We start from the raw sequence: 22,594 nt of genomic DNA on the forward strand, positions 1-22,594 counted from the left end.
GCCGAGATGGCACCACTGCACTCCAGCCTGAGCAACAGAGCAAGACTCCATCTCAAAAAAAAAAAAAGAAAAAAGAAAAATCCCTCATGGATAAGGTGACAGTATTTCAAAGTGGGCTTTTTGTTTGACTTCTTTTTCCTCATTTATAATATGGTACCTACAATTTATTGAATGCCTATCGTGTGCCAGCCTTCACAAATTCCCCTGAATAAAACATGCCATGTATTTGACCTGAGCAAATGTGATTGATGTGAAAGATGTTACCAAATTGTGGATACTTGGTAAGGAATCCCAGCAGCAGAGAACTGGTGAGAGATTGCGTGTAATGTGAATCTAACAGAAAAGGACAGGCGAGTTCCTGCCAGTTACATGGGCTCTCGTGCAGCTGACAAGGTCAGCTTGTTCTGTGCCACTCCAGAAGGCGAAACTGGATCCTACAAGCAGAAGTTACAGGGAGGCAAGGTTCTGTTCATCATTTAGAAAAAATATATTTTGAGCCAGGTGTGGTGGCAAGTGTCTGTAGTCCCAGCTACTTGGAAGGCTGAGACGGGAGGATCGCTTGAGTCCAGGAGGTCGAGGCTACAATGAGCTGTGATTGCACCACTGCACTCCAGCCTGGCCAACAGAGTGAGACCCTGTCTTGAAATAATAAAATAAAAAATAATATATAAAAATGTTTTAAGAAGACATATATGTATTATTCACTGGAGCTTTGCACCAACAGAACAGGCTGATTTATTAAAGAAACGAGATGTCCTATCATGGAAATACTCTAGATAGGTACCACCCACTGGTGCTGCTGTAAAAGGGACTTTGAAAAGTTAGCCTGAGTCACAGCTAAGGGGTCTGTAGATGCCTTTTTGAAGAGAGGTAAACACATAAGCAAATTCCACTTACACTAAGAGAGTTGCAAAGGAGAGATTTAGGGAGAGAATAAGTAGTTCCGGCTATTTTTTAAAATAGTCTGCTTTTGCCAGGCATGTTGGCTCATGCCTGTAATCTCAGCACTTTGGGAGGCTGAGGTGGGCAGATCACTTGAGGCCAGGAGTTCGAGACCAGCCTGCCCAATGTGGTGAAACTCCATCTCTACTAAAAATACAAAAATTGGCCAGGCACGTGGCTCACGCCTGTAATCCCAGCACTTAAGGAGGCTGAGGCAGGCAGATCATGAGGTCAGGAGATTGAGACCATCCTGGCTAACATGGTGAAACCCCATCTCTACTAAAAATACTAAAAATTAGCTGAATGTGGTGGCACACGCCTATAGTCCCAGCTACTTGGGATTCTGAGGCAGGAAAATTGCTTGAACCTTTGAGACAGAGGTTGCAGTGAGCTGAGATTGCACCACTGCACTGCAGCCTGAGTGACAGAGTGAGACTCCATCTAAAAAAAAAAAAAAAAAAATTAGCCATGTGTGGTAGTGCACACCTGTAATCCCAGCTACTCAAGAGGCTGAGGCATGAGAATCACTTGAACCCAGGAGGTGGAGGTTGCAGTGAGCCAAGATCATGCCACTGCACTCCAGCCTGGGTAACACAGCAAGAATCTGTCTCAAAATAATAATAATAACAAGAATAATAATAATAATAATAAATAGAGCCCGCTTGAATAAAGAAGCATTTATTCATTCATTCCATAAAGATGGATTAAGATCCCACTGAGTGATTAGAATGCTATTTAACTGAGAATATATAAAAGCAATCTTTGGTCCTTTTTATTTTTTTAATTAAGAAATTTGAGGCTGTCAGATAAGATGTATTAACACTGTCATTTTTCTCCAGCAAAACTCTAGCCTGGTCCTCTGGGGGAGTAATTACTGAGGAGGACAGCAAAAAAGACAGTAACGAAAAGGGCTCAGTAAGCAGGTGGCAACAGGGACTTGATTCCTGGTACTAGCTTCTGTCACCATTTAAAGAACAGACACAAGAAACTATAGCTAAAGCCTTCCACTTCCTGGCTTAGAAAAGAAAATGCAATGATTCTCATGACTGCAGGCATTAAATGGAGTGGAACTCCATGTATGGGGAGCGGACGGCTCCTGGACTAGCCTTGTAAATGGCGAAGGAATGGCACGAGTTGGAGCAGAGGGCAGAAATGGGTCTTGCTGCCAAGTGTCAGACAGATCGTGGCTGATGATTGCAGGTGGTAGAATTTCAGACAATCACAGGTTCCTGGGAATCTAGAAGCTGTTGGAAAAACTGGGAGCCATGTTCTTTCTGGCCCTCGGAGATCTTTTGGACCAGCTGTGTGGTTTTACAGACGAGATGCTGAAGCCTGGAGCCTGCGTGGCTGTGTGAGGCCCCCGGTTAATGAGTACGGCTCCCATCCCGTCTGAGATGGGACCCTCCTTGTGTTCTGGAAGCCGGGAGTGCTAACGGAAGGAGAGCCCTCAAGGGCTCCCCACCTGAAGGCGCCTCAAAGGTGCCTGCAGTGGACCAGCCAGCCCCCGTGTCCCATGCAGCAACGGAGCTGGCTACGGACCCTGCCTGCTTGACTGCCTGACGCCTGATGGCCATGTGGCACCCGGCACACTCTTTCCTCCCCAGCTCACATGCTCAGGCTGAGCTGATCGCACCAGTGTAAGTTTGCACAGTTTGTCAGGAACACTCTGAGTGTGGAGGTGTGTTTACTACAAAGCAATTTCTTATCCCCCTCAAAATACAAGAAAATCTAGGAAATATTATGTTGCTCTTACATATAACAGTAGTGGCTTTTAGCATCATAACACTGGGATTGGGGAAAAAACCCAGCTGTGTAAAAAACTAATTGGCGACATTCTGATCACTGTGGAAGCCAGCTGATGGGACATAGAGTTCGTTTACTATCTTCTCTATTTTCATGTGTGTTTGGAAAGTTCCAGAAGGAGAAGAGTAAAAAACAGAAAGGAGAGAGAGGGATGAACTCTGTTCTTTTAACTCCTGTACTCCTCAGGCTGTGGCCCCAAACTCCTCCCAGGAAAGGGTCCAGGAGGCCAAGGTCACCGCAGACCTACCTGTGGCTGAGACCACCTGGCCTGTCTCCCACTGTTCTGGAAAACTCTCTACCCCTTTCCCTCAACCCCCATTCTTTGATGTCTTTGGGACCAGCCTCTCCTGGGCTTTTCCTGCCCTCTTCCCCAGCAATTTTTTCTCCACCTTCTCATTGGACTTCCTGCCTCAACAAGGCCTCTAAATGTCTTTCCTGGTCGCCAGGCCTTGGTTTGACATGTTTTTTGTTTGTTTGTTTTTGAGATGGAGTCTTACTCTGTTTGCCTAGGTAGGAGTGCAGTGGTGTGATCTCAGCCCACTGCAACCTCCATCTCCTGAGTTCAAGCGATTCTCACGCCTCAGCCTCCCAAGTAGCTGGGATTACAGGTGTGTGCCACCACACCCGCCTAATTTTTGGATTTTCAGTAGAGACGGTGTTTTGCCATGTTGGCTAGGCTGGTCTTGAACTCCTGACCTCAAGGGATCCACCTGCCTTGGCCTCCGAAAGTGCTGGGATTACAGGCATGAGCCACCGCGCCCAGCCAGCTTTGTCTTTTCATGCTCCACACTCTCACATGCTCCCCTGACTTTACCCAACTCCCAGATCCATGTCTCCTGCCCAGGCCGCAGGCCTCAGCGCAGGGTCCCAGCACCCACCTGCTTCGTGGGCCTTGTCACCTGGTGCTCCTCAAGCACAAGCACCCTATACGTCGTGTCCACTCTGGAGCTCATCAGCTTCCTGCACCAAACCAGCCCTCCTTTCCTCCCCCACTCCAGTGAAGGGGTGCTTAGCTATCCTAGCAGGGACCTCAGAGTTATTCTTAATCCCCTCCCTCATCCACATCTCTCACACATCTGCCACTCCTGCCAGCCATCCTTCCAATACCTCTTCCATCTATCTCCTCTGCCCCGTTCTCACAGATGCTGATTTAGCCTGCACTTTGCTCATCCCCCTGTGCTGGACCACCGCAGTCTCCTTCCCTTGGCCGGCTTTGTCCCAGCAAACAAATCACATGGGGTCACCTGTAATATTGCAAGACTGGGATGGCTCAGAGTAAGGGTCAGTCCTGGCAAGACACGAGGCACTTTGCAAACTGAGTACAGACTCCTGCATAGCACCCCTGCAGCCGCACCTGGGCCTCACCACAGTGCCTGGGGCACACACATAGGACAACCGGGAGGCCTCCCAAACACTCGGGGGGCCTTCTGACCTCCCTGCCTTTGCTCATACCTGTTTCAATGTTCTTTGAACCATCTGCTGCCTTCTTACAGTGATGAGGTCCTTCTTACACTTAAAGCAGCAGTTCAAACCTCTCTACCCGTCAGTAACATTAGACGGGCTTGCAAGGCTGGAACCTCAGCTGTTTGAATTTGCCTCGCTGGTGCCTGATACATAATACCAGCTAGAAGGTACTTGTAGAAGTGAACTGATTTTTTTTTTTTTTTTTTTTTTTTTTTTTTGTGACGGAGTCTTGCTCTGTCACCCAGGCTGGAGTGCAGTGGCGCAATCTCGGCTCACTGCAACCTCCACCTCCCAGGTTCAAGTGATTCTCCTGCCTCAGCCTCCCCAGTAGCTGGGACTATAAGCACCTGCCAACACACCCAGCTAAGTTTTTGTATTTGTAGTAGAGATGGGGTTTCACCGTGTCATCCAGATTAGTCTCAATTTCCTGACCTCGTGATCTGCCCACCTTGGCCTCCCAAAGTGCTGGGATCACAGGTGTGAGCCACCACGCCCAGCCTTTAATGAACTGAGTATTTTTAAAAATATCAGTCTTGAATACCACACCATAAAATCCAAATGGCAGCTGCATTCATTTCCTATTGTTGCTGTAACAAATGACCACAAACCGAGTGGCTTAAAGCCACAGCACTTGATTCTTTTCCAGTTCCGGAGGTCAGAAGTGTCAAATCCCCGTGTTGGCCGGGCTGTGTTTCTTCCGGGGGCTCTCGGGGAGAATCCATTTTCTTGCCTTTTCCAGCTTCTCGAGGCTGCCTGCATTCCTTGGCCCCTGCCTCCTGTTCTTTCCCTTAGGAAGAAAGTGCCTCCCGCCTTCCCTTGTGAATTTGCGGGCCCACCCAGGTAGTCCAGGATAACATCCCCATCTCAGGATCCTTCGTTGATCACATCCGCCAAGCCTCTGCTGACATGTAAGGGAATATAGCCACAGGTTCCTGGGATGCGGGGAGGGATCATGACTCTCCCGCACCAGCCCTTTTCAGAAGTCAGGTGCCGAAAAGGCAGGCTTTTCACACAGGCAAGTGATGCTTGGATTTCGTCTTAAATCAATGAAATTCGATCGCTTGTATATTTCATTGTCCATAGACGAAGTCGCTCCACTGGTCTGTGCTCTAGGCCTGAAAGAAAGGCCTCACTGCCTCTTACAGATCTCAGCTGTTTTAGGATGACTCGGGATATGTTACATGAGAGTGAAATGGGAAATGCACAAATCTCTTGACCTCCACAATGAGAAGACACCTCTTTTATCCTGGGAAGTGATGAAGTCTCGAGGGAGTTAGTTACCGGACTCACCCACCATCATGGACTGACAGCTTGCTGCCTCCCTAATCTATTAGCCTCTACCTAGGAGGAAACAACAAAAGATAAGGCTGTAAAAAAAAAAAAAAAAAAAAAAATTGTGAGAATTCCTCCCAAAAATGCCTGAGGCTGCTGAGTTTCTCCCTGGGGAAGCTGTGGGTTCCAGATGGTTGCCCTTAAGGCAGCAGTCACCTTCCTCTGTGCCAGAGGAAAATGAAGATTAATAATCATACTTTTTTAAAGTTAAGCCTAAAAAGGCTGCCTATGGAAGAACCGAGGCACAGAGGGCACAAAGCCGAAGTTCGATAGGAATAATCGATTGCTTATTGACCAGGGTCTGTTCATCCGCCCTGTCGGTAACCTTGGGATGTTGCACTCTGGGGCCTGCCAGCCACTGTGGAGAGGCTGATGGATCTTGGAAGCTTCTATCAGACAATGTCAGAGTCGGGGAGGGACTTGGAAATCATGTTTTTCAACCCCTTCACTTAAAGATGAGGTCCAATTCCATGCCCAGGGTTGTATAGCTAAGTGAAAGCAGGGCTGAGACTCGAATGTGGGTGGCCAGAATCTCGTTGCCTGGCCCTTCTGGCTGCTGCTGTCACTTAGAAGACAGACACAGGCGACACCTGTAACAGTAACTACAAAAGATATAACGACCTCTTCTTCTTTGTAGCACAGAATGTAAATACCATGGGCATTCAGATACAAGCAGGGTCCTGGGGCCAGAGGACCAGGTGGACCGCGGAGCTGGGCCAGACTGAGTAGACGGGCGTGCACTGGACAGTTTGGGGAGGGCCACTGGCCACCACATGAGGGGAGACAGCACTGCAAGCAGACACGAGACCCATCTCTTCTCGAGCAGTGGGGAGTGCCGCGCAGTGGGAGGAACATGCTGGAAAGTTGGTGGGACAAATTTTGGAACTCTCAAAATCCAGCCAGAGGTTTTTGAACTTTGTGTGGTTGACCACAGGGAGTTTTGGGGAGATTTGGCAGCAGGAAGATGGCGGCTGCACGTGGAAGTTGGAAGGATTGGAGTTGTGTGCCGGGAGACGTGGTGTGTTTCTGAAGGACCCTCTAGGGAGGAGAACCAGAAGCAAGGCATCCCTTGAGTGTGATCTCCAAATGGGATGTCTTCTGTCCATTTCTTATGTGTTGCCCTGATGGTGGTTGAGGCTGGATGGGAAGGCCGCAGGACCACAGTATGGAGAAGACTGCTCACCCCTCAAAGTGTGGGCCCCGTGCCTTGCCCCAGCCCAGTCGTGGAACCCGTTAGGCCTGAGCGTTGGGCTGACTTTCCCAGCCAGAAGGAGGGATGTGTGCCGCAGGCCGACTTTCCCAGCCGGAAGGAGGGATGTGTGCCGCAGGCCGACTTTCCCAGCCGGAAGGAGGGATGTGTGCCGCAGGCCGACTTTCCCAGCCGGAAGGAGGGATGTGTGCCGCAGGCCCACGCTTCCGCTCAGCCCGCAAACACTTATTAGTCCCGGCGATACGCCAGGCCTGGACTAGACGCTGGGATGAGTTAGGCACAGTCGTCTTCATGGAGCTGCAGAGTGTTGAGGAGAAGACACACATAGACACTTGCGGTGCCCCCATGTATGTACTGTGTGTGCGAGGAACCTTACAGGCCCTCACCCATCTTCAGCTGAGTCCTGGCAAAGGGATGGAGATGACCTGAGCACAGGCAGGGAGGCAAGGAGCGGCTTAGAATGGCTGCATGGTGGGGGGGCTGGAAATGGAGGGATGGATGCCAGAAATTTCCAGGAGGTGAAACAGGACGAACGTGGGGACTGGGTGTGGCACATGAGGCAGGGGGAGTCCGGTTCCAGCATGACACTGAGCTAGAACGTCAGGAAGCAGGATGAGGTTGGGAGGAGAAATGTTGAGGTCATGTGTGGACAGCCCGTGGTTAAAGCGTCATGGGGCAGCCAGGTGAGGTGCCGCTGAGCTGGAGCCTGGGCTTAGGGAGTCCCACTGCAGGGCTACCTGGGGCATGGCGAGCTGAGGTTGTGAGGCAGGGTTTTCCGGCCAGACCTTCACGATGGCCAGTTGCCTGCCATTGTAAATCCCTGTCCCTTCCCAAGGCTGCCAAGGCTATCTTGGGGAAAGTATCCATCATAGTCTATGAAAAGGCTGCCAGGTCTTACCTTAAGAGAAATAACTTGGGGCCGGGCACGGTGGCTCAAGCCTGTAATCCCAGCACTTTGGGAGGCCGAGACGGGCAGATCACTAGTTCAGGAGATCGAGACCATCCTGGCTAACACTGTGAAACCCGTCTCTGCTAAAAAAAAATACAAAAAACTAGCCAGACGAGGTGGCGGGCGCCTGTAGTTCCAGCTACTCAGGAGGCTGAGGCAGGAGAATGGCGTAAACCCGGGAGGCGGAGCTTGCAGTGAGCTGAGATCTGGCCACTGCACTCCAGCCTGGGCGACAGCAAGACTCCGTCTCAAAAAAAAAAAAAAAAAGAGAAATAACTTAAAAATTTCTCTGTAGTTATATCTCCAGACAGTATCCTGGCTTAGCATCAGATGCAAATAAATCACTGTGATCCGTTCCCGGATGGGTAAAGCTGGGCTTTTATATGTGTGTGTGTGTGTATATATATAACATATATAAACATATATATCATATATAAAACCTATATATCATATATATAACGTGTGTGTATGTATATGTAAAAACACTTTCATCTTTGAACCGCTGTCCTCCAATGTTAACATTAAGAAATATAGTCGTATCGCATGGTTGTTTTGAATCCAAGTGATGTCACAGTCAGTATCCTTTTTATCAGTAGAACAAACGCGAACACCCGTCAGCGGCATGCTCACCGAGGTGTCTGAGCAAGCAGTAAATAATGCGCCGCCGCTGCCATCGCTCTGAGATCTGGAGTCTGAGACGTGTTTAACACAATCAAAGGCCTTTGATAGGACTGCTAGTCCATGGTGTCTGTGTTCTGACTCCCTGTGATTGCCCTTCAGCTGTCTCAGTCAGCCGTGGGCTGGCCCATTGTCTGTACACGTGTATACATCAGCGCCTATTGTCTGTGCACATGTGTATACATCAGCGCTATTGTCTGTGCACATGTGTATACATCAGCGCCTATTGTTCGCACCACGGTCCATGTCATTATATCATCATGCGATTCATGTGTTCTTCAAGCCTTTGTGTTCTCTAATCATAACATGATGTTACACTAGACAGAAGGGATCTGTGAAATTCAGTGTGCACTAAGGGTTGTTAGAGATTCCAAGAGTTCAACAGACTGGGTTTTGAAGTTATTGTAGGTTTTTTTTTTCAGAGGGAGTTTCGCCCTTGTCACTCAGGCTGGAGTGCAGTGGCACAGTCTCGGCTCACCGGAACCTCTGCCTCCCGGGTTGTTCAAGCGATTCTCCTGCCTCAGCCTCCCAAATAGCTGGGATTACAGGCGCCCATCACCATGCCCAGCTAATTTTTGTTTGTTTTGTTTTGTTTTTTTGAGACAGAGTCTTGCTAAGTCGCCCAGGCTAGAGTGCAGTGGCCCGATCCCGGCTCACTGCAAGCTCTGCCTCCCGGGTTCACGCCATTCTCCTCCCTCAGCCTCCCGAGTAGCTGGCACTACAGGTGCCCGCCACCATACCTGGCTAATTTTTTTGTATTTTTACTAGAGACAGGGTTTCACTGTGTTGGCCAGGCTGGTCTCGGACTCCTGACCTCAAGTGATCCACCTGTCTCAGCCTCCCAGTGCTGGGATTACAGGCATCAGCCACCACGCACAGTCTTTTTAAAAAAATTTTTAGAGGCTAAGTCTTGCTCTGTTGACTAGTCTAGAGCACAGTGGTACGATCATAGCTCACTGCAACCTCAAACTCCTGGGCTCAAGCAATTCTCCCACTTCACCCTCCAGAATAGCTGGGACTACAGGTACATGCCACTGCACCTGGCCTTTTTTTTTTTTTTTTTTTTTTTTTTTTGGCAGTGGTTTCACTATGTTGCCTGGTTCAAGAGCTGGTCTCAAACTTCTGGCCTCAAACAATCATCTTACCTTGGTCTCTCAAAATGTTGGGATTACAGATGTGAGCCACTGCACGTATCCCACATTGTAGGTATTTTACTCAGAAATCAATTTCTAATTGTCATAAACCTATATGTTAGGAAGTTGTTGAAATTAAATTTTCTTTTAATCATTGCATACATTGTTTACCATTGACATGCTGGCTGCTAGCTCAGGTAACTTCATAACTAAAGTATGTGTTGGTAATCAGTTTCTCTTACTAATGTCCTGATACATTTTGCTTGCACAGGGATTTTGCTTATGTAGCAAGAGATAAAGACACAAGAATTTTGAAATGTCATGTATTTCGATGTGACACACCAGCAAAAGCCATTGCCACAAGTCTCCACGAGATCTGCTCCAAGGTGAGGCGCGTCAGGGTAGTGCGGGCCGCCTCGCTCTTTTTTTCTTACCGCATGAAGGGACGTGGAAGGGCAGGGGAGGGGGCACATCGACCTGCAGTAAGCTCAGGGAGAAGTAGGCAGACTGTTCAGCCAGAGTCGTTGAAGTATTCTTGCTGCAGGCCAGGCATCGCTCTGAGTCGCACTCCATCTGCACAAAATGAATAGAACCGTAGTCCCTCCCGCAGCCTGGAAACATACATATCTCAGGTAGGCACAACAATGACAGAGATACGTACACCCTGGAAAACAGGAGAAAGGGGTCAAGGTGGATTTTCCAGAGGCAGGGCCATCTGACCTGAGGTCAATGTGGGTAGAGAAAAAGGCTACAGGAAAGGAGGTGGCAAGAAACCATCCGGGGTTTCTGCAAATGCAGGGAGCTAGGGGTTGCCGTTAACACACACGGACTTCCTGAGGACACACAGTGTCCCGTAGAAGCTCCCTGTCCAGCTGGGAGGCAAGACTGCGGTCACTGTCTCATGCTAGTGAGGGTCCCGCTTCCTTAACCAAAGTCACAGAGCCTCAGAATGAGAACAAATAGTCTGGCGTCAGCAGTCCAGCCTCCGCCTCCCACAAGCATAACAGCCCCCTTGCAGACATCCCCCCACCCTCTGCCCTGCACACCCATAGACTCCCACAGATGGAGTCTCTTACTTTTCAGGAGGAGGTTCTATTACTGCGCAGCTCTGGCTGTTACAGATTTCTTCTTTACGTTGACCCAAAATCTTCCTCTTGGAACCTCCAGGTACTGACTGGAGATCTGCCATCTGTAGCAGCAGAGAAAGGTCCCCCATTCTCTTTGCTGGCCAGCTCTTTAGACACTTAAAACCTTGCTGTGTTTCGCCATGTGTTGTGTGTTTTAGAGGTGCTGGACAAGCATCTGTCATTGAGTCTTCTTGCCCCTGACTTCCTCCCTCTCCAGATCCCCCACCCCATCTCTGCAGCCACCTTTGGGTCGCATGGCTATTCTAGGCCCCTAACCATCGTTTTCTGGGCACACTCTTTTTGGATCCCCCAGATGAACACAGTATTCCAAAAGTGAGCGGACAGCAGACCAGGGGCTGCTCTGTCCTTTGACCTCCATGGATACACTATTGTGGTGCTCGATGTTCTTGGCAACCACATCACCTCCTGATTTCTCTTCACATGGTGGCAGCCGAACCCCCAAGACACTGACACAAGTTTCCTTCAGCCAGGCCTGTTCCATGCCCCAGACTTGCTTAATTTCTTGAATTTAAATGCAGAATTTTGCCATCCCTTCTGTTGAATGTCACCTTTCTGATTCAGGCTGACATCATAACCGAGCGTCACTCCCACAATTCCTCCTTAGCTGGCAAGACCCAACCCAGGCCAGGGATTGGCCCAGCCTGTTACCTGGCAGGAGGTGCAAGCCATGGTGCCTGAGGGAGGGACAGGGGCAGGGACAGGGAGCTGTCCCCAGCCTCAGAATGAAAGAACGCCCCAGTCTGCTGCTCTGACTCACATGATGGGGACGTGCAGGATGGACACTGGTCTTGAGATCACCACGTTTATTCCAGCCCATGTTCACATTCTTGCATTGATGAGACTGGGGTGTTGCTGCCGTTTGCAGCATTGCAGCCTGCTCCCTGGATTTCGTTTCTCATTCATTCATGCAACACATAGAATGGAATGCCATTTATGTGCCAGGCACCATCAAAGGCACTGGGGAGAGAACAATGACCAAAACAGAAAAAAAAAAAAAAAAGTCCTTGCCTTTATGGAGCTTTATTGTGGCATAAAGCCCCCAGAACATGGCCTGGCACAGAATAAGTGTGCAGGAAACACTTGATTTTATTCTTGTCAGCAGCCCTCTTGCTCGCTGCCCCGGACATGGATCTGGAGATAGGCAGAGTGGAGGTCTGTGGTGGAAATGACTTTCAATCCACTTGGAATGGAAAACTTAGTCTGGGAATGAAGATCCAAGTTACTTTTGAGGTCACTAAAGGGTGGGCTTCTTTCAGTCCCTAAACCCACAGCACCATATGTAACTGGTGGAGAACAGGAGTATAAAGTGCTTTACTCTTAAGTAAAGCAGGCATCGGTGTCCTTTACAGAAGAGAAGCAATTTAGAGCAGTTTGAGGATAACAGCAGAAATGGCAGGTGCATTAGTCTGTTTTCACACTGCCAATAAAGACATACCCAAGACTGGGTAATTTATAAAGAAAAAGAAGTTTTATGAACTTTCAGTTCCATGTGGCTGGTGAGGCCTCACAATCATGGTGGAAGGTGAAAGGCAAGTCTTACATGGCGGCAGGCAAGAGAGAATCAGAGCCAAGTGAAAGGGGAAACCCTTGATAAAAACCATCAGCTCTCGTGGGACTTACCACCACGAGAACAGTACGGGGGAGACTGCCCCTATGATTCAGTTATCTCCACCAGGTCCCTCCCATAACACATTGGAATTAAGGGAGCTACAATTCAAGATGAGATTTGGGTGAGGACACAGCCAAAGCATGTCATCAGGGAACATTTCTCAGCACTTATGCTGTCTGGGCCTTCCCTGTGCTTACACAGCCACTCATGATCCTCAGAACTACTGTCTGAGACAAATACTATGATCACCTCCATGTGCAGTCGAGACACTGGAGGTCAGGTCACTTGCCCAAGGTCGAGGTCACACAGCTAGTAAGTGGCAGAAGTGCAGTTTGAACCCATGTACTCTGTCTTCAAAGGGTGGCATTTGGAAGCACCGGAAGAAGCCATTGCTGTGGCTGCCACTGGCCACTGTGGGCCAGCAGGGTCCATGCAAGACCAGGGAGACTCGTTTGAGTTGTTTCTAGTAGAGGCGGGAGCCTGGTGAATGGAAAAAGTCCATTCCAAGCAATCAGGGGACTGCTACTCTGAGGAATAGTTTTTCACCTATCATCCCCAGAGAAAATTAGCAGAATTCCTCCACAAAATACGTAGCCCAGAGATACAGGGTGGAATTTCAGGCAGTAGACTAAAGCTGATCTAACTTGGAAGTGAAATCAACCTAGACACTTTACGGGCTGGAATAGCTGAAGACATGGGGGCTTGAACCCACACTCCAAAGCTGTGCTTTTTCCCCCTTAGATTATGGCTGAACGGAAGAATGCCAAAGCCCTGGCCTGCAGCTCCTTACAGGAAAGGGCCAATGCGAACCTCGACGTCCCTTTGCAAGGTAAGTCAGCAGCACCTCCTGTCTTCATTATGGCCCTGTGCCCCGGTCCAGGACTGAAGGCTCTCACATGCTTCTCTGGCATTTCCAGTCTCCTTAAAGAGCACACTCAGCTCAGCACAGTTTGAACCCACACGCTGGGCCCCACAGAGGCGCAGAGTTGATTTTGCATCACTAGGGTTAGGCACAAAGCCAGAATGAGTTTTGTTGTTACTGGACAAGATTAAAGAATATTGTCTTTAGTTTTTGCCTTTGTTTTCATTTTATTTTGTATTTTATGTTCTTCCTATTATAACTCATGTGCAACCTGGGGTAAGAACCCCAGCTAGTTTAAAAACACGTGGGTTGGGCTGGTCTGAAGGTAGTGAGTTACCTCAATTGATGGTTCAGCCAGTTACAGATCAACCTCCTTGTCCTCCTCTTTCTCCCCTTCCCACTACTATACTTGACTAATCTTAAAAACAGAAAACATGGGCCAGGCGTGGTGGCTCATGCCTGTAATCCCAGCACTTTGGGAGGCTGAGGCGGGTGGATTGCCCTAGCTTAGGAGTTCGAGACCAGCCTCTGCAACACGGTGAAACCCCGTCTGTACCAAAATGCAAAAACTTAGCCGGGTGTGGCGGCGTGCACCTGTAGTCCCAGCTACTCAGGAGGCTGAGGCAGGAGAATTGCTAGAACCCAGCAATTCTCAGGTGATGAAGGTTGAAGGTGAAGGTTGCAGTGAGCCGAGACCGCACCACTGCACTCCAGCCTGGACAGCAGAACAAGACTCTGTCTCTAAAAAAAAAAGAAAAAGAAAACATGGTCGTTGAGTACTGAGGGAACTCAGTTATTTTCCTATGTCTCTGGTTGTGCCCTTTGAGATTGCATTTTCTGTGGGCATCAACCACACCTAATTAAATAGGACACCAAAAGCTGCTACGTAATATACATCAAAGAGACGGTAGCAGCTTTAACACAGAGATGCCACCTCCTGCTTTCAAATGCATTCCTGTCTTGAAAGTTGAACAGGATTTTGACAGAGCCCCACTATGTGGAGTAATGCTGCTCTTGTAGAATAGTTGCTACATTTCCATCCAGAAACATAGGGCGTTATGGCACAGGGGGTGTCCTGAGCATTCTGATGCTGCAGAGCTACGGCTCTTGTGTACATGTGTGTTGGAACCACTGAGAAAGATGTGTTGCTTTTGTTCCCTATAGTAGATTTTCCAACACCAAAGACTGAGCTGGTCCAGAAGTTCCACGTGCAGTACCTGGGCATGCTACCTGTAGACAAACCAGTCGGTATGTGAAACGTTTATTGTCTTTCCACTTTGCAAGTGTGCGGGAGCTCACAGGAGGCGTTCGCCCTCCCTCCAAGGAGGGTGAGGTCGGCTGTTTACTCTCGTGCCTCGTCTTGAATCAAGCTGTCACCCTGTCACCTGCCAGAGAACATAAACGGTCCTGATCAAAAGATCAGTAGAGGGACAGGCCCTGCTGCTTTGACCTGCCATCCCCAGCGTACAGGACTTAAGCAATACAGACATGGATTTCTTGTGTACCCAGAAGTCTAGAGCTGTGTGAGCCAGGGCTGTGGAAGAGCTCTGCTGCTGTGAAACGAGGCCTCCATCTCTGAGGCCGGGGTACCTGCTTCGTGTCTCGTCAGCTGGCGGGCCAGGAGAGAGGGCTGCGGAGGCTTCATGCCGTCAAGGAGTGACACAGTAGTGGCACACACAGCATTCAGCTCACTTGCCGGTGGCAGAATGTAGTTGCTGGGCTATACCAAGCCAAAAGGAGACTGGGAGATGGAGCCTTCACCAGGGTTAAAAAAGGCTGTGGAGAAATCGCAAGCCGCATACACTGCGGGGGCGCTGTAAGATGGTGCAGCTGCTTTAGAAAACAGTCTGGCATTCTTCAGAAGGTGAAACATAGTTACCTTAGAACCAGCAGCTCAGTTCCTAGGCATAGACCCAAGAGAAATGAACAAAAACGTGTATGCAAATGTTCACAGCAGAATTATTGATGAGAGTCAAAAAGCGAAACCACCCAAATGTCCTGACAAGTCCACTGACAGTTAGATAAATAACAGGCGATACTTCCATACAGTGGAGTTTTATTTGTTGATACAAAGGAGTGAAGGACTGAAGTGTGCTATAGCATATATGGATGAAGCCTGAAAACATGCTATGAGAGAAGTCAGTCCCAAAAGACTGCGTACTGTGTGATTCCGTTCATACGAAACGTCCACAATAGGCAGATCTCTAGAGTCAGAAAGTAGGTAAGGGTTGCCTTGGGCTAGAGGCTGGGAGGGCGGGGGGAAATGGAGAATGACCCCTGCCAGGTACGGGGTTTCTCTTTGGGGTGATGAAATGTTCTCAAATTGATTACGGTAGGTCCAGCATGGTGGCTCACACCTGTAATCTCAGCACGTTGGGAAGCCAGGGCAGGTCGATTGCTTAAAGTTCAAGACCAGCCCAGGCAACATGGCAAAGCCTCATCTCTACAAAAAAAAAAAAAATTAAACAATTAGCTGGGCATGGTGGCATGTACCTGTACTCCCAGCTACTCCGGAGGCTGAGGTGGGAAGATCACCTGAGCCTGGGAGGTCAAGGCTGCAGCGAGCCGTGATCATACCACTGCACTCCAGCCTGGGTGACAGAGCGACACCCTGTCTCAAAAAAAAATTGATGATGGTGATGGTTGCACTCTGTGAATGTACTAAAATCCACTGGATTGTACACATTACATGAGTGAATTGCGTGTGAATGATACCTCCAGAAAGTTGTCACTCCCACCCCTATCCCCCAGAAAAACTGGGAGCAGCCGGCAAAAGGGCCCCTCTGAAGCGGGGGATCCACTGTAAAGGAGCCGAGAGATGGCGAGGGTGGGGAGAGGCTGAAGGGCCATGTTCTGCTTATATAGCCAGCGTGTCAGCACCAGGTGCCCGGAGCTTCTCCTGACTCTCCTTTCCTACTGAAAAGGCTGGTCTTTCTGTCTTTCTTTCTTTCTTTTTTTTTTTTTTTTTTTTTTTTTTGACAGAGTCTCACTCATTTGCCCAGGCTGGAGTGCAGTGGTGCGATCTCAGCTCACTGCAACCTCCGCCTCCTGGGTTCAAGCAATCATGTCCGGCTAATTTTTGTATTTTTAGTAGAGACAGGGTTTCACTGTGTTGGCTAGGCTGGTCTCGAACTCCTGACCTCGAATGATCCTGCCTCAGCCTCCCAAAGGGCTGAGATTACAGGCACAAGCCACTACGCCCAGCCAAAAGCTGGTATTTCATTCCTGTTGCGCAAACATGAGAATGAAGTGTCCTGGCTTTTATTAAAAAAGATCAGTCTGGGTGTAGCTATTATTGGTGATTTGGGCCCACATTTGAGTGTGGTAAGTGGCTTTAGGACACTTTAAATTATCCTTTTCTGTCCCCAGGAATGGACATTCTGAATAGTGCCATAGAAAATCTCATGACCTCATCCAACAAGGAGGATTGGCTGTCAGTGAACATGAATGTGGCCGATGCCACTGTGACTGTCATCAGTGAAAAGGTGAGAAGGAATCTTCGATGGCATTGGCATGTCTGGGTTACAGTGAGTATAAGATACAGTGGTTTTCTGTGGAACTTAGGAACATAGTCAAGGCTGGAGTTGTGCGTCCTTGATTAAGATGGCCTGCATTTGAAAGATTTGGCCCTTTGTCTGGGTCTAAATCTGTGCGTACCTCTATTTTCCTGTGGTCTGAGAAACTTCTTTTCTGGTGCTCCTGATTCTGTCTTCCTCATGTGCCCCGGAGACAAGTTGTTTGCTAGAGGTGACAGTGTGAGGCTAGCCGTCGCTCACTCTCAGGGCGCCCGTGTTGCCTGGGCTGTGTGATCTGGGGCTGGGAAGCAGAAGATGCTTCCATTCGGGAGAGCCCTGTGACTCTCTCGGTAGCAGAAGGAGCTACTGGCTGTCTTGAGAGAGGCCACATTAGCCTCAGCCCAAATTATCCCAGTTTTGTGGTTGAAAAAATTGAAGCATAGAGAGGCTCAGTCATTTGCCCAGCGTCACACAGTTGGAAGCAATGGGATCAGGACTCAAATCCAGGCAGCCTGGCCCAGACTCGAGCCTACTTTTCTATTCTGCCTCTGTGAGCACCTGCCATGGAAAGACCACCAGTCATCAGCCTGCTCCACGGCCGCCCGGTTCACCCTGGAGAGAGGAGCAGGGTGCGCGTTGCCTGCCTCCAGCTGGCATGCTGAGCTCTCCTCCGCTCTTCAAGCAGGTCCCGCCCTTCCCCACCCCAGCGTCATCACAAGCACTGCACCCTCCATGCTCCACCCTCTGCCTACCTGACCCTTACCCAGATCTCCACCACAGCCTCCTTCCTCCTGAGAAAACTTCCCAACCTCTCACACTAGCGTACTTTGCTCATTAAACACTCCCAAGGCACCAGAGTGAATATTTAATAAGTCAAGATGTTAATGATCCAAAAGTCAACATTTTGGATGTGTTTATTAATTCAGAACTTGCATATGGTTCTTGCAAAGGATGTAGTGTTCATCCCTATAAGAAAGAATTCTGAACATTTCTTTAGCTGCCTCATATGGATCCCAGATGGACACCAGTTTGCCAGAAAGAAAAAAAAAAAACAATTTGACAACTTTTTGTTGATTTGGCAGCTTTTTGTTTTATATGGTTTTAGATGGAAATGTGATTCAGTGTGTTGTTTAGTTTGGGTAAGAATCACTGGACGAAGAAAGACACCGTGAATCCCTTTTTTCTGGTGCTCTGGGGGTTTACTTGGGCAAATGGGTTTTGGGCCACCGGGTGTCCTGTATTGGGCTAGATGTAACAAGTGTAGACGGCATTGCTCCTCCCGACAGTGAACTCACAGCCACATGCAATAATGGAGAATGGGACGCACATCACAGCCCATGACAGCAGTGCAGTTCAGAGCAAACATGACCTCCGGAACAGGGTAGCCACACAGCGATGGCCTCTTCAGACGTTTGGCAAGGTTCCGCTTTTTGAGAAAAACACAGGTCCTTTCTGGATCGGCCTGGCTATACTTTCTGAATGCCAGTTCCTATGTGCTGCCACTCTAAGCCTGATCCTGGCACCTCCTGATCGGATGCCGCATAATGTCTCCTGCAGAATGAAGAGGAAGTCTTAGTGGAATGTCGTGTGCGATTCCTGTCCTTCATGGGTGTCGGGAAGGATGTCCACACATTTGCCTTCATCATGGACACGGGGAACCAGCGCTTTGAGTGCCACGTTTTCTGGTGCGAGCCTAATGCTGGTAACGTGTCTGAGGCCGTGCAGGCCGCCTGCATGGTGAGTAATCCCAGTACGGGCTGTTGAGCCCTCCCGCCTCTGCTCATCTCTAATATGCCATGCATTAGAGCAGAATCACTCACGGAAATGGAAAAAACCCTATCCCTAAAGTAATGCTTTACTTTATAACGCTGTCATTCCTAGGGCCAGAATCAGTTATGCGAAACAGATTACATCTCAAAAGGCCAGGACTCCTGGAAGAAGTGGGCCAGATAGAGGCTCCAACGAGCTTCACAACCACCAGCTTGACGACTGTCAATCCTTGATCCCAGATCAATTTCATATGTGAAATGTTGGTCATGCATGAGTTGGTACTGTTTGGATTCAATTCAGCACTTTAAAAATCAATACATTGAATGACTTTTATTTCCAGTGATTGGTTTCTGTACACTGTTCTTATACATTTTATTTATATCCATTAACTCAGTTAGGTAGTTGTTAGTTCTGTTTTATTTATGAGAAAATAGAGAGAAAAGTTAGAGAATGGGCCCCAGGGCTTGTCGGTGACAGAGCCGAGCCTGGATTCAGCCCCAAGTCTGCCAGGTGACAAAGCCAGGACTCTTTACACCACATGGATACTTGGAAACAAACAAGAACACCTCATTATTCCTCCATCATATGTCCTTTGTGCCCCTCTTATGCCAGACACTGCAAATAAAAATGAGGGAACTGGGCTGGGTGCAGTGGCTCACGCCTGTAATCCCAGCACTTTGGGAGGCTGAGGCAGGCAGATCACTTGAGGTCAGAAGTTCGAGACCAACCTGACCAAATGTAGAAGCCCCGTCTCTACTAAAAATACAAAATTAGCCAGCATGGTGGTGCATCCCTGTAATTCCAGCTACTCAGGAGGCTGAGGCAGGAGAATCACTTGAACCTGGGAGACAGAGGCTGCAGTGAGCCGAGATCACGCCATTGTACTCCAGCCTAGGCAACAAGAGGGAAACCCATCTCAGAAAAAAATGAGGGTGCTGTATGAGTGTGGGCACCAGAGCCTATGGGCAGGTGTGTTCTAGCAGCAGGTTGGGTGCTGGGCCTGAGTGGAAGGAGGTGCAGTCCGGATCATGGTGGGCTTAGGATGGTGTGTGGAGGCCTGATTTTCTTCAGCAGGGATCGCTAAACTGGGGATTGAATTGATTGTATTTAGATTGTATTATTTATTTATTTATTGAGATGAAGTTTTGCTCTTGTTGCCCAGGCTAAAGTGCAGTGGCACGATCTAAGCTCACTGCAACCTGCGCCTCCCGGGTTCAAGTGATTCTCCTGCCCCAGCCTCCCAAGTAGCTGGGAAGACACGCGCCCACCACCACACCCGACTAATTTTTTATATTTTTAGTAGAGACAGGGCTTCACCATGTTGGCCAGGCTGGTCTCAAACTCCTGACCTCAGGTGATCCACCCATCTCAGCCTCCCAAAGTGCTGGGATTACAGGTGTGAGCCACCGCACCCACCCATTAATTATTTACCGCACCCATTAATTATTACCGCACCCAGTAATTATTTAGATTAATAATTAATCTAAATTAATAAATTTAGATTTTAGAAGAGTATCCAGCAAAAAAAAGAAGACGACAAAGTAAAGGATAGGTTGGAGGAACAAGGCTGAGGTGGCGATCAGGCAGGAGGCCAGTTACCTTCTGCAGGTGGGAGAGGAGGAGTGTGCACGCCAGGAGAGCAGCGTTGGGAACAAACAGGAGCAGAGGTTTTGAGAGGCGCCGAGCTGCCTGGTTGGGGGAGAACTGCTGCATGTGAAGCCCTGTGCTTCATTTAATTCAGCCTCACACTTGCGGGCTGGAATCTGGGGCGTTCAGCATGACTGAGATACAATCCTTGCATTGTAGAGCTCAGGTTTAGTGGGCAAGACACAGAAACCCAAACTCTGTTACAGTGTAGAAAGTGCTGTAAATAAAAGTATGAGGATCTTCATTTTCAGCCTGTGCCACATGCCTGTAGTCCCAGCTTCTGAGGAGGCTAAGGTGGGAGCATGGCTCAAACCCAGGAGATCGAGGCTGCAGTGAGCTGTGATGGCACCACTGCAGTCCAGCCTGGGTGACAGAACGTGACCCTGTCTCAAAAAAATAAACAAGAAAAATAAGTATGAGACTGTGCTAGATTGAGAAGTAACTGGGAAGAAAAAGACGTGGAGGCCCTAAAAGCAGATAACTTACAAAGTTTGCCAGTGAGGGGGAGCTTGAAGGGCGGGTAGCATTGGAGGGTTTGGTCATGTGTTTATTTCAGGACAGGAGAGGCCTGCCCCTCCCCGCTTTTTTTTTTAAGAGATAGAGTCTTGCTGTATTCCCCAGATTGGTCTTGAACTCCTCCCTGGAACGACAGGGGAGCACCACCATGCCCAGGTTTTCTTTTGTGGAAAATGGTGGTAGATAAAGAACCGAGGAGGTTGGGTGCAGTAACTCACTCCTGTAATCCCAATACTTTGGGAGACTGAGGTGGGCGGATCACTTGAGGTCAGGAGGTTGAGACCAGACTGGCCAACATGGTGAAACCCGTCTCTACCAAAAAATACAAAAATTAGCCGGGTGTGGTGGCATGCACCTGTCGACTCAGTTACTCAGGGAGGCTGAGGTGGGCGGATTGCTTGAACCTGGGGGCAGAGGTTGCAGTGAGCTGAGGTTGCACTACTGCACCTCAGCCTGGGTGAAAAAGTGAGACCCTGTCTCAAAAAAAAAAAAAAAAAAAGCCACGTATAGGGACTTCACTTCTGAATTAGTTAGAGGCCTTTTACTTTGGGATAGTCCAGAAGATGCTGAGAACCAAGAATGGGTGGAGCTTAGGGAAGGGAAGGGAGTTCTCTAACCGCCCCCAACTCCCCCATACAGCATATTGTGAGGTTACGAATGAAGGGAAAGTTTGCACCTGTAATTCCAGCTACTCGGGAGGCTGAGGTGAGAGGACCCCTTGAGCCCACGAGTTCAGGTCCAGCCTGGGCAACATAGAACGGCCCTATGTCTAACAAAAATGTTAAAAGGATGAGGTGGGAGAGCAGATGGCAAAGGTGGGGCACAGAAAAGAGCCACTTGACCTTTATCATTTGAAACAGAGCAAGAAGGAGGGAGAAGGGAAGGCTGGCGTTAGACGCTTGTTATCTGGTGTCACACTTACACCATCCTCTGTGAGAGTGGCTAACTTCCCCCAAGAACTGTGGGGCCAGGATTCTAACTCAGACACCCTGAATATGCAGGAGCAGGGCTGGGGTTCAGGGGAGCAGGGACAGTAGAGGAGTCAGGTGAACCCGCTGACCAGGTGCAAGGAGTTGATGAGATAAAGGAGATCTGTGAAGAAAATAGAAAATGGGAGATTTCAGCCCAGTGAAAATGGATGACGACTATTTTGGTATTTTATGAAGTTGCAACAGATCATAGCAGATGGTTTTAGTCATAAAATGAATGGCTTTCAGACTTAATTATACGTTTTAAGTGATAACGACAATGAGCTTTATCTCTTGGCTACAGCTGGTTTTCTGATTCTCAGATTCATTTTCCCTCTTGGAAACAACTTTTACTCATTTGCTTCCTATTTTAATTGTATCACTGCAACGAGTGGACCCAGCTCAGCCAATCTAGTGTAAGGCATACTAGTAAAATCAAACCGTTCTTCCCTCCCGCCCGCTCTGAATCCAGTGTTTCTGGCTCAGGGGCTTTCTTCTTGGTTCAAATCTGCATGATTCTCCATGTGAAAGATCCATATGTGAATTTATGCCATGTGAATATCTATTGACACTAACATTCTTTTGAATCTACTTAATTTTTAGGCATATTTTACAGCTGTGTGGTATAGGCCCAACAGAAGACATTTTGGCAAAATTTAGAATAGAACAGAGAGGGATCCTTTATGAAATCCAACACTTAGGTGCGGCTTTGATTCACGCTGCATGTGTGTGACTACGGTTTGAAATTCCAAGTCCAGAGTCCCAGGTTGCCATGTATAAATCCGTGCTGTAGATGTGTGTGGTTTGAGTTGTGATGTGGGCCTAGTAAGATATCTTACACAGAGGAGACATGTAATCAATCATCATTTTTCATATGATTGATTTGAAAGGGGTTGTTTTGTGGCCTAAAAGGTATGATAGAACACTGCACCATATCCTTCCCCCAGAGTCTTGCTTCTTACAGGGACATCAGCCTGTTCCATTACTGAAGAGCTTGTTAATATTTAAGTTGATTTTTTTTAAAAAGCCATGGAATGACAGTCCTGCC

General features: G+C 48.6%; 1 protein-coding gene across 12 annotated transcripts in view; it reads left to right on the top strand.

The window, feature by feature from the left end:
* The window catches only part of APBB2 (amyloid beta precursor protein binding family B member 2), a 410,008-nt gene that overhangs the window by 382,071 nt on the left and 5,343 nt on the right, over positions 1-22,594 (top strand). For 9 of the 12 annotated variants that reach the window (XM_050790340.1, XM_050790345.1, XM_050790341.1 and 6 more), the window contains 5 exons: positions 9,783-9,897; positions 13,010-13,097; positions 14,295-14,378; positions 16,500-16,615; positions 18,203-18,382. In XM_050790340.1, coding sequence (XP_050646297.1) covers positions 9,783-9,897; positions 13,010-13,097; positions 14,295-14,378; positions 16,500-16,615; positions 18,203-18,382 — 583 coding nt within the window. Of the gene's footprint in view, positions 1-4,455; positions 7,099-9,782; positions 9,898-13,009; positions 13,098-14,294; positions 14,379-16,499; positions 16,616-18,202; positions 18,383-22,594 lie in introns of those variants that run through there. The other 3 variants (XM_050790342.1, XM_050790347.1, XM_050790349.1) reach the window with 2 other exon arrangements.

This window comes from Macaca thibetana, chromosome 5 (assembly GCF_024542745.1).
Source record: "Macaca thibetana thibetana isolate TM-01 chromosome 5, ASM2454274v1, whole genome shotgun sequence".
Taxonomy (NCBI): Eukaryota; Metazoa; Chordata; class Mammalia; order Primates; family Cercopithecidae; genus Macaca; species Macaca thibetana.